Source organism: Octopus bimaculoides, chromosome 20, assembly GCF_046866305.1.
Source record: "Octopus bimaculoides isolate indiv1 chromosome 20, ASM4686630v1, whole genome shotgun sequence".
Classification (NCBI taxonomy): Eukaryota; Metazoa; Mollusca; class Cephalopoda; order Octopoda; family Octopodidae; genus Octopus; species Octopus bimaculoides.
In genome coordinates, this window is record NC_142947.1 from 6,575,645 (window position 1) to 6,589,941 (window position 14,297).

Consider the following 14,297-nt stretch of genomic DNA (forward strand, 5'->3'; position numbering starts at 1 on the left):
TATTCATACACACGCATATATATAGTTGAGATTTACAGTGAAACACACATGCACACACAGATATATGTATAAATATATGAGCGAGATCGTTGCCAGTGCCCCTGGACTGGCTTGTGCGGGTGGCACATAAAAGACACCATTTCGAGCGTGGCCGTTTTCGTGCGGGTGACACGTAAAAGCACCCACTACACTCTCTGAGTGGTTGGCGTTAGGAAGGGCATCCAGCTGTAGAAACTCTGCCAAATCAGACTGGAGCCTGGTGTTGCCATCCGGTTTCACCAGTCCTCAGTCAAATCGTCCAACCCATGCTAGCATGGAAAGCGGACGTTAAACGATGATGATGATATATATATATACACACACACACACGCACGCACATATACACCATACAGAAAGAGAGGGATGATAGTGTCCTAGTTGCATGGATTTTTAATAAGACAATGGTATGTGTGTATGTGTGTGTGTGTGTGTGTGTGTGTGTGTTTTTGTGGCAGCATAGCCTTCTACATGCATATATTTTGCTACTGATGTCAGCCATTGAGTTGTAACCAACTGAAAGATGCCGTTTGAGAAGTGTTAGGATAATAACGCTCATTGCAGTCAGTATTTAGACAGGCAACCATTCGTTCTAAACCAATCTCCATTCAACAAATGCCTGAGTTCACCGATTTAGGGAATTACTTTCCCCGATGGAATTAATACCACAACAATTCGCACCGCATTACTCTAGTAAGCACATACACACTTATATACAACCACACACACACAAAGGCTTCCACACAATTTCCATCAACTAAGTTCCACTCATAAGGAGTCGATCGACCCATGGCTACAGTAAATAACGACTCGCCCAAACTGTTGTGCAATGGGATTGAACCCAGGACTCTGCGGTTGCAAAGCAAGCTTCTTAACCACTCAGCCAAGCCTGTGCTCAGTTGTAGATATATATGTGTATGTATATATATATATATATATATATATATATAATCAATAGCAGCAGTGTGTGTATAAGTCTTTGCGGGGGGGGGGCAGCATAACTTATTCACTATTCTACTACTACTACTACTATTATTATCACTACTACTATTAGGACTACCACAGACAAAAAAAAAAGAAATAATATAAAAAAATTCAACCGGTTTAGAAAATTGAAAAGGCTCACAGAATGAAATTACTGAGAAACGATCCCCCCTCCTTCACCACCCCTATCATCACCCCCTACCGTCCCAAATACTTCTGGCCCCTGTTTATTCTCTGCCAGCCAGTGCTACCATCTATTTTCCTCAACAAACACCAATTACCAAAAGCAGCACCACCACCACCACCAACACGACCACCACAACCATGGCCACCACCACCACCACCATAGTCATCACCTCCTCGACCACCACCGCCACCACCACCACTGCCACTGCCACCACCGCCGTCTCACACTGCATTGCCTCAAATCACATCACCGTTGCTGTGATCATCATCATGATCATCATCATCATAATCATCATCATCATCATGATCACCATCACCATTGGGATGCCATATCTGCCTCTCCTGGTCATTGTCAATCCTATTAAATATAATTACTGAGTACCAATAACGAGGCCAATATGACCTGTCAGGTTGACGGAAAAAAAAAATAAATAAAATTCCTTTCTTTTCTTTTCATCTTTGTGTGTATGTGTACATTGTCTGTGTGTGTGTGTGTGTGTGTGTGCATGCGTGTGTGCATGTGTGTGTGTATGGCGCATTTCATTTTTTTTTCCTTCGCTTTTCGTTTTGTTTTTGTTTTTTTTTCCATTTTGTTTTGTTTGTTAAAAGATAAAAAGTTGCCGCACATCAAGTCTAACAGAGAGCATGATGGGACGACGACGTTTGTATCATCATCATCATCGTCATCATTATCATCATCATCATCGTCATCATCATCATCATCATCATCATCATCATCATCATCATCATCATCATCATCATTGTCGTCATAATTGTTATCATTGTCATCATCGTTCTCCTCATTGTCATCATCGTTCTCCTCATTGTCATCATCCTCATCTCCATCTTCATTGTCATCGTCGCTACCGCCACCATAACCACTGTCATCGTCGTCATCATCATCGTCGTCATCATCTTCATCATCATCATCATTGTCTTCGACATCATCACACATCAGAGAAGTTCATATTGACGCAAATGCATCCTCTGAATGATGTCGCGACAATCGTTGAATACCCTGCGGATATTTTCTGTGTCGACGGCGCACGTAAAATGGGGATAGCAATAGTGACGTCCATCTCTGGTTGCTGTACTAATTCGCTGGAAGTAGAAAGAAAAGAAAGATGAAACAGGGGGGAAATTCTTTATTTTTTTAAAAACAAAGAACAAAAAAAAAACCCATCATCATTTTACATCCACTTTCCAAACCAACATGGGTTGGTCAGACGAAGTGTCCAAGTAATATCTTATTGGGAGTCACTGCTTCCAAAGACTGGTGCTTTGTGCATAGCATTTAATTTCTACAGCTGGATGCCTTTCTTATCACCAGCCACTCTACAGAGTGCACTGGGTGCATTTTCTCACTGATCCTTCAAGTAGTACAAGCCCATGTAAAAGTGTCTGATTGGTGTCATGTAAAAGTGTCTGACTGGTGTCATGTAAAAGTGCCCATGCGACGCCAGATAAAAGGAGCCAGGACACACTGTAAAGTGATTGGCATAAAGTGGAAGGACATTCAGCCATCGAAACCACGTCAAATCACACTGGAGTCAGGTGCAGCTCCTCTCCACCCCCACCAGCTCAGGTCACACTGTCCAACCCATGCCAGCATGGATAATGGATGTTAAATGATGATGATGAACCAATTCTAGAGAGACATAACAAGTCTTTAATTAGCTGATTACACAACAATGGACCCTGCCCCTTATGGGTGCATTGTAGTAACTCTCTTGACAGAGCTTGGTGATCCTGACTAAATCTTCTAGAGAAATGGTTCCCAACCATTTTTTGCTCATAGACCTCCTCTGATTTCCATTTTCCTTGGGTGAACCCTCATAGCTATTCAATGCTTAAAAAATCTTGGGGAAGTCATCGTATGTTTATATAAGTAAAACGTTAATGCAGACATAAAATTTATGAAGTATAAAGAATTGTCTCTCTTGCAATTGAATTTGTCTCCCTTACAAATGAATTTGCTCTGGAAAATTTAAGGAGGAACTCGAAAATATTGTGAACGAAATCAAATAAAAGGATATTGGGATGTACTTACTAAAAATTCATCACGAATGAAGTATTTTGCTCGGACAACTTCTGGGTCATCACCAGGTTCAGTGTGGGCTAGAAAGAAGAAGAAGAAAAATAAAATAACCATTGGACTAAAATTATCATTTCACTTCATTGGACAAAATACTTGAGAGAGAGGGAGAGACAGAAAGAGAGCAAATATGTGTGTATCATCATTTTAATGTCTACTTTTCCATGCTATGATGTGCTCAAGCGCAGCCAGGAGATTAAAACATTCATTTTGTAATGACACGGTTCCAAGAAGAGAAGAGAGAGATTCCTTACCGTCTACAGGTGTTGCGTAACGTTCAAAATCAGCAAAATATGTTTCGATTTTTGACTTTCCAGCTTTCACTTTCTCGGCCAATAAATCTTGTTTATTCAAGAATAGAATTACTGAGATACTTCTCAACCATCTGAGGAGGGAAAAACAATGACACATATCAATATACAATAGCATCAAAACAGAAGTATGCATATACGCAAGCACAAACATTCAAGGGGGTGCTGAAAAGTTTCTGGCTTTAAGGGTATCGCGAACAGCATGGTTGGAGGCCCAACCTTCCGAGTTCTTTAAAAGGGCTTAGAAAAACTGAAGGACCACTGCGATAAGTGTGTGAATCTGAGAGGGGAATACATTGAATGAAATCATAATTAACTGATCCTCCTGCATTTTCTTTTGCACAAAACCAGTGTAAGTAGTTCTATCTAGTTGAAATCATGATTTATACAGTTATATAATTGAGAGATAAGGAATTATGTACATTATTTACATTTGACGGATATTTGTTCTCATCTTGTTTGTTGCTAACACAACCTTTTGGCTGATATACTCTTCGGCCTTCTTCAGGCGTCCTGGGGAAATTTCGAACCTGGGTTCTCATTCCTAAGGTATTTTTTGATGTTATTATTATTATTCATGTTACTGCCTGGAATCGAACTCGGAATCTTGGGGTTAGTAGCCCGTGCTGTTAACCACTACACCATATGTGCCCCCCCGGGCATATAGAAATAGAAGGAAGCAAGAAAGGGAAAGGGGGGGAAAACAAGCAAGAAGGAGAAGGGGGGAGGAAAATATAAAGAGTAGTAAATGACAGGTTGTCCTCACCTGTTATTCCAAATACTTTGAAACAATTCTAAAGATTCTTTAAGTCTATTTTGAGTGTTATCTTCTCGTAGTACAAGATTATAACTGCTACATGCAGTGACAAATATTATGGCTGTTACATCATTAAAACATTGGATCCACTTTCTTCTTTCATCTCTTTGGCCTCCTACATCAAACATACTGCAAAGAGAAAACATAACGGAATAGAATAGAATAGAAGTATGTGCATGTATATATGTTTGTGCAAATGTGCAACATCTGAGCATGTGTATGTGTGTGTGTGTGTGTGAGAGAGAGAGAGAGGGAGAGATAGAGAGAGATGATTATCATCATTTAATGTCCAATGCTTGGAAATGACGGACACTGCTCGAAAAATATTCATGTGAAAATATATATATAAAAAAAAAAAAAATAAACAAGCAATAAATAAATAAAATGAAGCACTTACTGGAAATTTACTTTATCAACAATAAATCTGGTTTCAAAGATTCCAGATGTTAACACACGACACCTTAATATATCCTGCAAATAATGGGAAAAAATAAAAGATGATTCAGACATATTTATACATAAGGAACAGACAAATTGGATATCTTTATATAAAAGGAAGACGAGTGAATATTACAAGATAAGAAGACATTTATACAAGAAACTACGAAAATGGCAAAGTTCTTTGAGAGAGTTTTATGTTCTTTTGCTTGTTTCATGCATGAGACTGTGACATTGCATTGAAGGGTTTAGTTCAGCAGTTCTCAACTGGGGTCCACAAATATTTACCTTGCATGGCAACAGGTCAGACTTAACAGCACGAAGAGCAAGGGAGGTAGGGACGAGTCGATTACATCGACCCCAGTGTTCAACTGGTACTTATTTTATCAACCCTGAAAAGATGAACAGCAAAGTCGACCTCGGCGGAATTTGAACTCAGAATGTAGCGACGGGCGAAATACCGCTAAGCATTTCGTCCAGCGTGCTAACGATTCTGCCAGCTCCCCACCTTATATAATAATAATATTATTAGAGCCGTGTTTGAGTGAGTGTATTTATCAGAGCATGCTAGCTTTGATCACTGTTTTTATTTCATCAGGTTTTATGAGAATTCACCATCATCGTTTAACGTCCGTTTTATGTAATCTAATGTGTCCTTCCATTTTCAAGAAACGGTGCTAAAATTTAAAAAAGATTTGACTTCTATTTCTAATAAGTGAGTGACTACTCTTTCATTGAGTAAGGCTTCAATGAGGAAGAGCAGGGTGTATATTTATGTTGTTATTTCACTCCAGATCAACTCCGATACTGGAGAAGGCATTCCAGTCACAACTATCCCATCTTATTCAGACATAAGTGTACCCAGGACTACAGGACAGGCCTGCTGTGTGTTAAATTTCTGTGATTTGAGGGAGAGACATGGGACTGCAACGAAACTGAAACCTCACCGGCATACAGGAAATTGTACAAAGCAAAGTTATCTCCCTTGATAAGAAGGCCAACGAACTCTGAATGTTTTAATCGGAGGGGAAGAAGGAGTGGATCACGTGCCGACTTCCACTTGATGCATGTGTGCGATTATGTGAGTCTCGTGTGTGGGGGGTGGGGGAGGGGTTCTAAGAGGTTGATGAAGAAGGAGCGTGAGCAAAGCCAGTGAGACTGAAGAAGGCAAACGCCTGATGCTTGCAATATATCTTTTAATATTCAAGGATTAACAACCATCCCCCCACCCCCCACCATTCACCTTCACTTTTTTAAAATGAGAATATCTGAAATAAACTCGACTGCTCTCACAAATGAGAATACTTAAAATGAACCCCGACCACTCTAAAAAAAAACACAGGAAAAAATAATCCAGAATCCTTGTCTGGTACCGGATTGATCCCAAAATCTAATCAGTTCATGTTTCATGCTCACATGGGTTGGATAGTACACCAAGATCTGGCTAGCCTGAAGCTTGCATTGGTCTGCACTGTCTACATTGGCAAGGTTTCTATGACAGAATGCCCTTTCTAATGTTTACCACTTTACAGAGTGCACTGGGTGCATTTTTTTTTTTTTTTGTAGCATCAGTATCAGTAGGGTTACCAAACAACTTGCAAAACAACACCCCTTTACAGAGTGAGGATATAGTATAAAGAGCGACAGGAACAGGAGTCTTGCTGCAGAGGAGAGACATATGGCTACCCCAAGGAGAAAAGATGGTGGATATATTTTTATGAAAATATAAAGATATAATTTTATATTCATAGTTAATCTAAACAAAAATTGTTGTTCTCAATAAAAACACTTGTCCAACATGGCATGCGGTGGGACTGAACCAGAGACCATATGGTTGAGAAGTGAACTTCTTAACCACACATCCATGCCCACACTAGTGTGTGTGTGTGTGTGTGTGTGTGTTGTTCTGACTTTTCTTTAATGGCACGTGAATTTGAGTTTGAGATCATACCGGTTTGATGAGCCTACTCTGTCACACTGGCTTTGACATGGATTGGCAGAGGGGTGCAGTTTCTATACTCTTACCCAGGAGTAAGTTAAGACGATTACATTGACCTCAGTAATGAACTGCTACTTATTTTACTGACCCCGGAAAAATGAAAGGCAAAGTGGACCTCAGTGAAATTAGAACTCAGTGTGAAGATGGCCAAAATACTGCTAAGCAATTTTCCCAGCATGCCAACGATTTTGCCAGCTCACCACCTGATTAGACTGACATTAAATGATATGCATAGTGGGCCAAAAGTCATGCATTAAAACATTTAATGGAGTGGTTGGCGTTAGGAAGGGCATCCAACTGTAGAAACTCTGCCAAATCAGATTGGAGCCTGGTGCAGCCATCTGGTTCGCCAGTCCTCAGTCAAATCGTCCAACCCATGCTAGCATGGAAGGTGGACGTTAAACGATGATGATGATTATTCATTTTGTTCACGTACAAATATGAGCGTATTCATCCTTATTCTATTTTCTTTATTCAATTTTTAAAAAAAACTGAAGTAGGTCTTCAACAATTTCAGAGTGTATTGAACTTATTGTGTGCCTTACATTTGGCCCACCCTGTATGCATGTGTGTGTGTGTGTGTGCACATATATGCATGTATATGTATGTATACACCCACACACACACATACATACATGATATAAGGCCTGTCTAACAATTTGTGCACACACACGTTTTTACATTTAAATCTCCTTGAACTAATTCTATTGATGATTTCACCTGTTTATAAATATGCCATATATGGTAGTGGGTGTCAACACAACAAGCTGTTATTGTTGTTATTGTTTAACCCAAGGTCAGGCCTCATTGAGCTACACCTTATACATTCCACCTATGGATATCTTCCATCGTTTTCAGGATTCCCTTTTTTCAGTGTGGCATCCGTTTGTTTTTGTTTTTTTCTTCTTGTTCTTAAGCCAGTGAAGGTGTGATTCGGGAGGGAGATTTGACTGCTCTTTGTAACTGGTTGAACTGTTGTTTTGTGCAGTCTACTTTGACACTGGTTCATCAACAACATGTTTATAAGACACTCATGATAATAAATAATAATCCTAACAGATCTCTCAAACCATTGAACCATTTGAGAAACTCTCCCTCCCCTCCTCTCTCATGCCAACTATGTGTATATGCATATGAGTGTATATATATGTATATGCGTGTGTGTGTGTGTGTGCGTGTGCGTGTGTGTGTGTGTGTGTGTGTGTGTGTGTGTGTGTATATACAGGGTGGCAATAAAGTCACTTTGCAGTTTTTTATTATAAGTAACTGTAAAGTGACTTTATTGCCACCCTGTATATGCATATGTATATATATTCATAAATATATGAGTATATATGTATATATACATATGCACATATATGTATGTGTGTGTGTGTGCATGCATATTTATAAATACATGTATGTATACATACATGTATATATGTACCCATATATCTATATATATATATATATATATATATATATATATATATATATATATATATATATACATACATGTAGATTTATACACACACACACATCACAGTATCAATCAGACCATAAGAGGCTGTTATACACTGCTGGTCACAATGCGCTTCCAAATCCATCTTGATGGTGCCATTCTTCTCCATCTTGACCCAAACTGCTTAATTAAATTGTTTAATTAGTTAAGCAATATTTGTGTGTGTGTGTGTGTGTGTGTGTGTGTGTGTGTGTGCATACAAATACATACATAGTCATTATCATCATTTAATGTCTATCTGGTTGCATCTGTTGGGTGGTTTGACAGGATCAAACAAGCTGCAGGGCTGCCCCAGGCCCCAATGTCAACTTTGGCAAGGGTTTCTATGTCTGGATGCCTTTCCTAATACCAGCCACAGCACTCATGAGGCTGCCAAGTAACTTGCAAGGCAGGGAAACGGAAAAAGTCTCTTTGACTGGGGAAAAAAAAAGGTATTGAAGAGACAGGGAGGCAGCTTAATGCCAGGTATTAAAAGGCTTATAGTATGATAGAGAGACAAACACAGGTGTATTCCTAGGGGGGGGGGGGAGATAGCCACCCTCACATAATGTGAGGGTGGTGAGAGTGCTTGGAAAGAAGATAAAGAAGGTGTGATGAAAGGCCAGAGCGAACTCTCCAGGTACAAGAAGGTGAGTGCAAGAAAGAAAAACGCACAGCGGAGGTGGGAGGATAATTTCATAAGACTGAAAGAGGGAGTGACAGAGGGTTGAACATGGAGAGGAGGAAGAGATGAATGTAGTGAGTGACGAACGAGGGTGGAGGTGTGATTGAAGGGAAATATCAGTATGGTAGGGTAGGGTGGGAGAAATGAGTGATAGAAGTGGACCAAGAAGGAGGAGGTGACAAGTGGTGTGGACAAGAGGAGTGGAGAGCAGCAGTGTCATAAATCTATAGAAAGATCAGAAAGCAGGGAGATGTACTAGTCAAGTACATCAAAATCAAATAGAAACTGTAGTTGTGATCCCAGTGCCAGTAGCACGTAAAAAGCACCATCCGAATGTGGCTGATGCCAGTGCCGCTTTGACTGGCTTCTGTGCCAGTGGCAAGTAAAAAGCACCCACTACACTCTTGGTGTGGTTGGCGTAAGAAAGGGCATCCAGCTGTAGAAACACTGCCTGATCAGATTGGGGTCTGGTGCAGCCTCCTGACTTCCCAGACTTCAGTCGAACCGTCCAACCCATGCCAGCATGGAAAACGGACGTTAAACGATGATGATGATGATGTGTATTATACATCAGTTTTGTTGCTTCTTGTGTTAGTTTAGTGTTTCATTTGTTGTGTGATGTATGTACTGTATCAGTTGTATCAGTTTGTTGGGAGATGTTTGTGTTTTCCTATGTATTGTGTTGGATGTGCACACACACACACACACACACACACACACACACACACACACAGGGTAATTAAGTGATATTTACCTGTTCTGTTGGTGTATAGTCTGCAGACTTTACTATATGAACTCTATCTAAAAAACTGAAAGGAAATAAATAAAAATAAAATTATTACTATTATTACAGAAATCAGAGAAAAATGTTAGAAAAACATATTATTATTATTATTGTTGTTTAACCCCAGGTCAGCCTTGACTCAGCAGATCAAATGCAAGGGTTCCAATACTTGACTGACTTTATTTCATTACCTTCTGAAGGATGAAAAGAAAAGCTGATCTCGAAATCTTACCACAGAATGCAAAGGCCTGAAAATACCACAAGGTACTCTGTGCAATGACCCAACAATTCTGACAGCTTAAGGAAGGCACTGGAAGTGGTGACACAAATTGCTAGAAATAGCAGTCAAATCTAAACTTATCATACAATTCTGAGTTTAAAAAGCAAGTATGAATAAGAGCAGGAAGAAAATTTTAAAAAAAGAAAAAAAAAGCAGGATGGTCATGGCTAGAATGTCATTGATCATAGGTATGCTGGGTCAGAGCTGACCTGGGGCTAAGTAACAACAAAAATGTGAGACATATTAGACAATGTATTCTTAGATACATTTAGTCTGAAAATAAAAAAGACAAGATGGTCACATATGGCTGACCGAGGGTTAAATAACAACAACATCACTTAATGATATTATGATAGAGTAATTGGTAACAACAATGCTCCCGGTATCATTGCTTGTAAGTTACTCTCGCACAATCAATATCACTCATACATCAAACTCTAACAGTCATTACTCACACAGACTTTTTTTTCTTCTAAATTATCCAAATTTAAATACTTTATTCACAAACAAATAACACAAAAAAAAAATCTAATTATTGGAATATAATTTATATTTAATTAAGTGTTTTATTTAGTAATTCCATGCCACTTGAAAAAGAGAAAAAAAGACGGTAAATGAAATTAAAAGATGAAAGATGTAAGCAAGCGCCAAGCTTTTTTATAGCCTCCAATTTGTAGTGGGTCTAAAAAAAAAAAAAAAAAAAATCTTAATCTTTGATGGTTTCTAAACATACTACTTTAGCAGAGTTGACTTTTGACATCAAACCACAAAACATCATCCAAAACTGCCTCGTTTTTGCTAAGATTTAAAAAAAAAAAATCTTAAAATATTTCATTTTTGTATTTGGTTCGCAAGATGGTTGATGTGAACATGTGTGGTAACCCTTTAGCATTTAAACCCACCTATATCAGGCCCAAATATTCTTACGTGCTTTTATGTTCAAACGTGGCAGATCTGGTCTCTCACACCTACCCTACAATGTCATTTTGGAAAATAAATAATCATTGATATCTCAAAGTTACAACATAATGTGTGATTAATTTAAAAACAGCATGAGTAAATAAGCATTATATTTGTGAAGGCACGTGGCCCAGTGGTCAGGGTGTTGCACTCACAATTGCTAAATCATGGGTTCGATTCCTGGACCAAGCAGCACATTGTGTTCTTGAGCAAAGCACTTCATTTTACACTGTTCTAGTCCACTCAGCTGTTAAAGGGTAACAAACACCACAAGGCATGTTGCCTTAGCCTCATCACAACAGTTAGTTCATGCTGCATTGGTACTTTTTTGATTAACCTCAAAACATGAAAGCAAAGTTGTCCTTAGCAGGATTCTATCCAATGTTGGGCTGAGCTGGATTTAATATTCTCTCCAGGTCAAAGCCTCAATAGTAGGAGAAAAGTTTCTTAACTATTAACCTACCTTTTAGCACTCAGATTACTGTCAAATGTAATACTTATTTATTCATGTTATTTTGAATTAATTATGCAATATCAAAGCTTTGTGTGAGAGGATGTGGACATTAAAAATATCATCTGATGTATGTAACATGTATTAAGGGGCATCACACTCCACGGTCGTTAGCTCTGTAAAGGCTGAAGAGAATTAAAGACAAGCATGATCAGTGGGTGGGAGCATTAAAGATATTAGTCAATGTGTGTGTGAGAGAGAAAGAGAGACAGACAGAGATACACACACACACACACACACACACACACACACACACAACACAGAAGACTTCACAATGCAGTAGTGTGAATATGTGAAAAACTAACAGGTACTGTCGGTGTAAAGTACCAACCCCTGGCAGAGACAAGACCAATGAAGAAACGGTGATGGTGGTGGTATATCAGGTCTTAGGACACAAAAACGAGAGGCTGAAAAGCCTGAAACAGTGGTAACAGTGCAACAGACCTATTCAACCTGCAAGAATTAAGTAAACTAAGTAATATTAAATGATGATGATGATATGGTACTTTTCCCACAATGGTGAAGGAGAAGGAAAAGGAAGAGAAATGGAAAAAAAAAATTGAAGTTTTCTGCCTGTTTGTAGTTAAGTGATACTCAACAGTTATTGCTCAGTAGTGCCCCACCCCCATTTCATGCTCTCCTCTAACAGCTAACCCTGATAGTCTGTGATTCTCTAAACTTCTATCTCCTCCCACCACGACCACCATTATCTAAACCTACATAGATTTCCGATGCTATATATATATATATATATATATATAATTTGGAAAGGAACGGTTATGGAACTATCCAAAACAGTATGTGAACACTGGTGAATGTACGGTAGGATTTAATTTCATAAATCTCAGAACTGAATTGGAACAATGCCAGAACTAACTTGAAAAAAAAACCACTGCCATTAATTACTTAGAGATGCTGCCTGCATAAGAAACAATACTTAAGTTAACATATTTAAAGTAATGAGTATTAAATATCTTAATTATAAATAATTGTATGGTGAAGAAAGCACATCATTTGCTCAATGACTAATGCTTTCTAAAAATAAGGGTAAATAAGGGAGACAACCCTGAACATGTTTCAATCATATTTGACCTCTTCACTGTAGAATGAATTCACTGTGGCTGCTGAACTATTGATGAGTGAATAACTAAATGTGAGATTCAATATTTGTACATTGAGTACACATGGAAAAAAATTAGCATATTTGGAAGAAAATAATTATCAATTTTAATTACTTTAGGGATGCTATCCACATTAAACTATGTATATTTATATAATTAGGTACAGAAACCAATCAGAAGTGATACACTTTGCAACAAAGCTCAATATACCTCAAAACTTACACTTTTGAAAATCATTTATATAAGAAACTCGTTAGGCGAGTTAATTTTAATATAAGTCTTCATATATACCCTGTCCATTTTCACCATTTATTTCTCTACCACTACTACTTGTAAGGATTAGCAACAATTATGTATATATATATATATATATATAATGTCGACATTATAGGAACTTAAACTTTCAAGAAAATCCATTTAGATCACATAGAGCAGAGGTTGTCAAAACAGTGCATCATAAGGGGCATGCTTGGATGCACCTCAGATTTTAAAATATGACAGATGGTGCATATATGACTGTGTAGCTAAGAAGTTCAGTTTCAGCCCCACTGTGCAGCACCTGGGGGGGGGGGGGCGTGCATGTGTAAATTGCATGAATGGATGCTTACATTTGCACTCACGTCTTTGAAAAGTACAACCTATGATTGCTAATACTGCTGTCACTTCTGTTAACAAATCAACCACTTGTTTCCACAGCCTTCAAAGCTGCATTGGATAAAAGATCCCTTACAAGTATAACAAGTAAAAGGTTAGTGACAGGGAAGGCATCGGATCATAAAACGATGCCTCAATATCTTATTTTGTCAAATCCATGATAGCATGAAAAACTGGACATAAAACCAAACAAACAGCCTGTCATAACACTGTTATCACTATCATAACACTTTCACATAAAATATTATCATAACACTGTCATAACACACTGTTTGCTATCATAGCATGCTGTCATAACTTTGTACTACCACAATATACAGAATTGTGAGTAATGACAGTATAATAAGTTGTGATATTCTAAGCTTCAGAAGATGCATACTCAGGAAGTTGGACCTCCAACCAGGCCTTTCGTAATACCCTTAAAACCAGGAATTTTTCAGCACCACCTCATGTGCATGCGTGTGCGTGTGTGTGTGTGTTTGAGAGTGAGTGTGCATTTGCCTGTTCATGAGTGCATTTTCTTGTCACCTTGCTTTGATATCACATGACAGTTGTAAACAAGTGGTTGTCCTTCATTTCCAATTTTCCATGGAAACATATCTGTCCAAGGAGAAATATTCACCTGACTTGGAAACAGGAGAGGGTTGGCAACAGGAAGGGCATCCGGCCGGAGAGGAAAATCTGTCACAACAAATTCCGCCTGACCCATGCAAGCACAGAAAAAGTGCACATTAAAACGATGACAAACGATGACATTCTGGGAATTTCAATTTAGTCAACAGCTACTCATACTCCCCCTCCTACATCCCCCTTCATGGCAAACAAACGCCCACACCCCACGCCCCCTACGGCCCCACAAAAGGTTCCAATGTCACAATGATATAGACATACCACAGAGGACTGTACAGACAATATGCTTGTATAACAGTAGTAGTAGTAGCAGCAGTAATAGTAGT

At 38.7% G+C, this 14,297-nt stretch overlaps 1 protein-coding gene across 1 annotated transcript in view; it reads right to left on the reverse strand.

The window, feature by feature from the left end:
- Positions 1 to 1,744: 1,744 nt before the first annotated feature.
- Positions 1,745 to 14,297, reverse strand: part of LOC106869212 (guanine nucleotide-binding protein G(s) subunit alpha) — an 88,861-nt gene continuing 76,308 nt past the window's right edge. Inside the window, exons 6-11 of the mRNA XM_089337912.1 lie at positions 9,786 to 9,840; positions 4,827 to 4,900; positions 4,379 to 4,558; positions 3,556 to 3,686; positions 3,257 to 3,324; positions 1,745 to 2,307 (exon numbers count right to left, since the gene is read on the reverse strand). Of these exons, the coding sequence (XP_089194038.1) occupies positions 2,161 to 2,307; positions 3,257 to 3,324; positions 3,556 to 3,686; positions 4,379 to 4,558; positions 4,827 to 4,900; positions 9,786 to 9,840 (655 nt within the window). The 3' untranslated portion in view covers positions 1,745 to 2,160. The remainder of the gene's footprint in view (positions 2,308 to 3,256; positions 3,325 to 3,555; positions 3,687 to 4,378; positions 4,559 to 4,826; positions 4,901 to 9,785; positions 9,841 to 14,297) is intronic.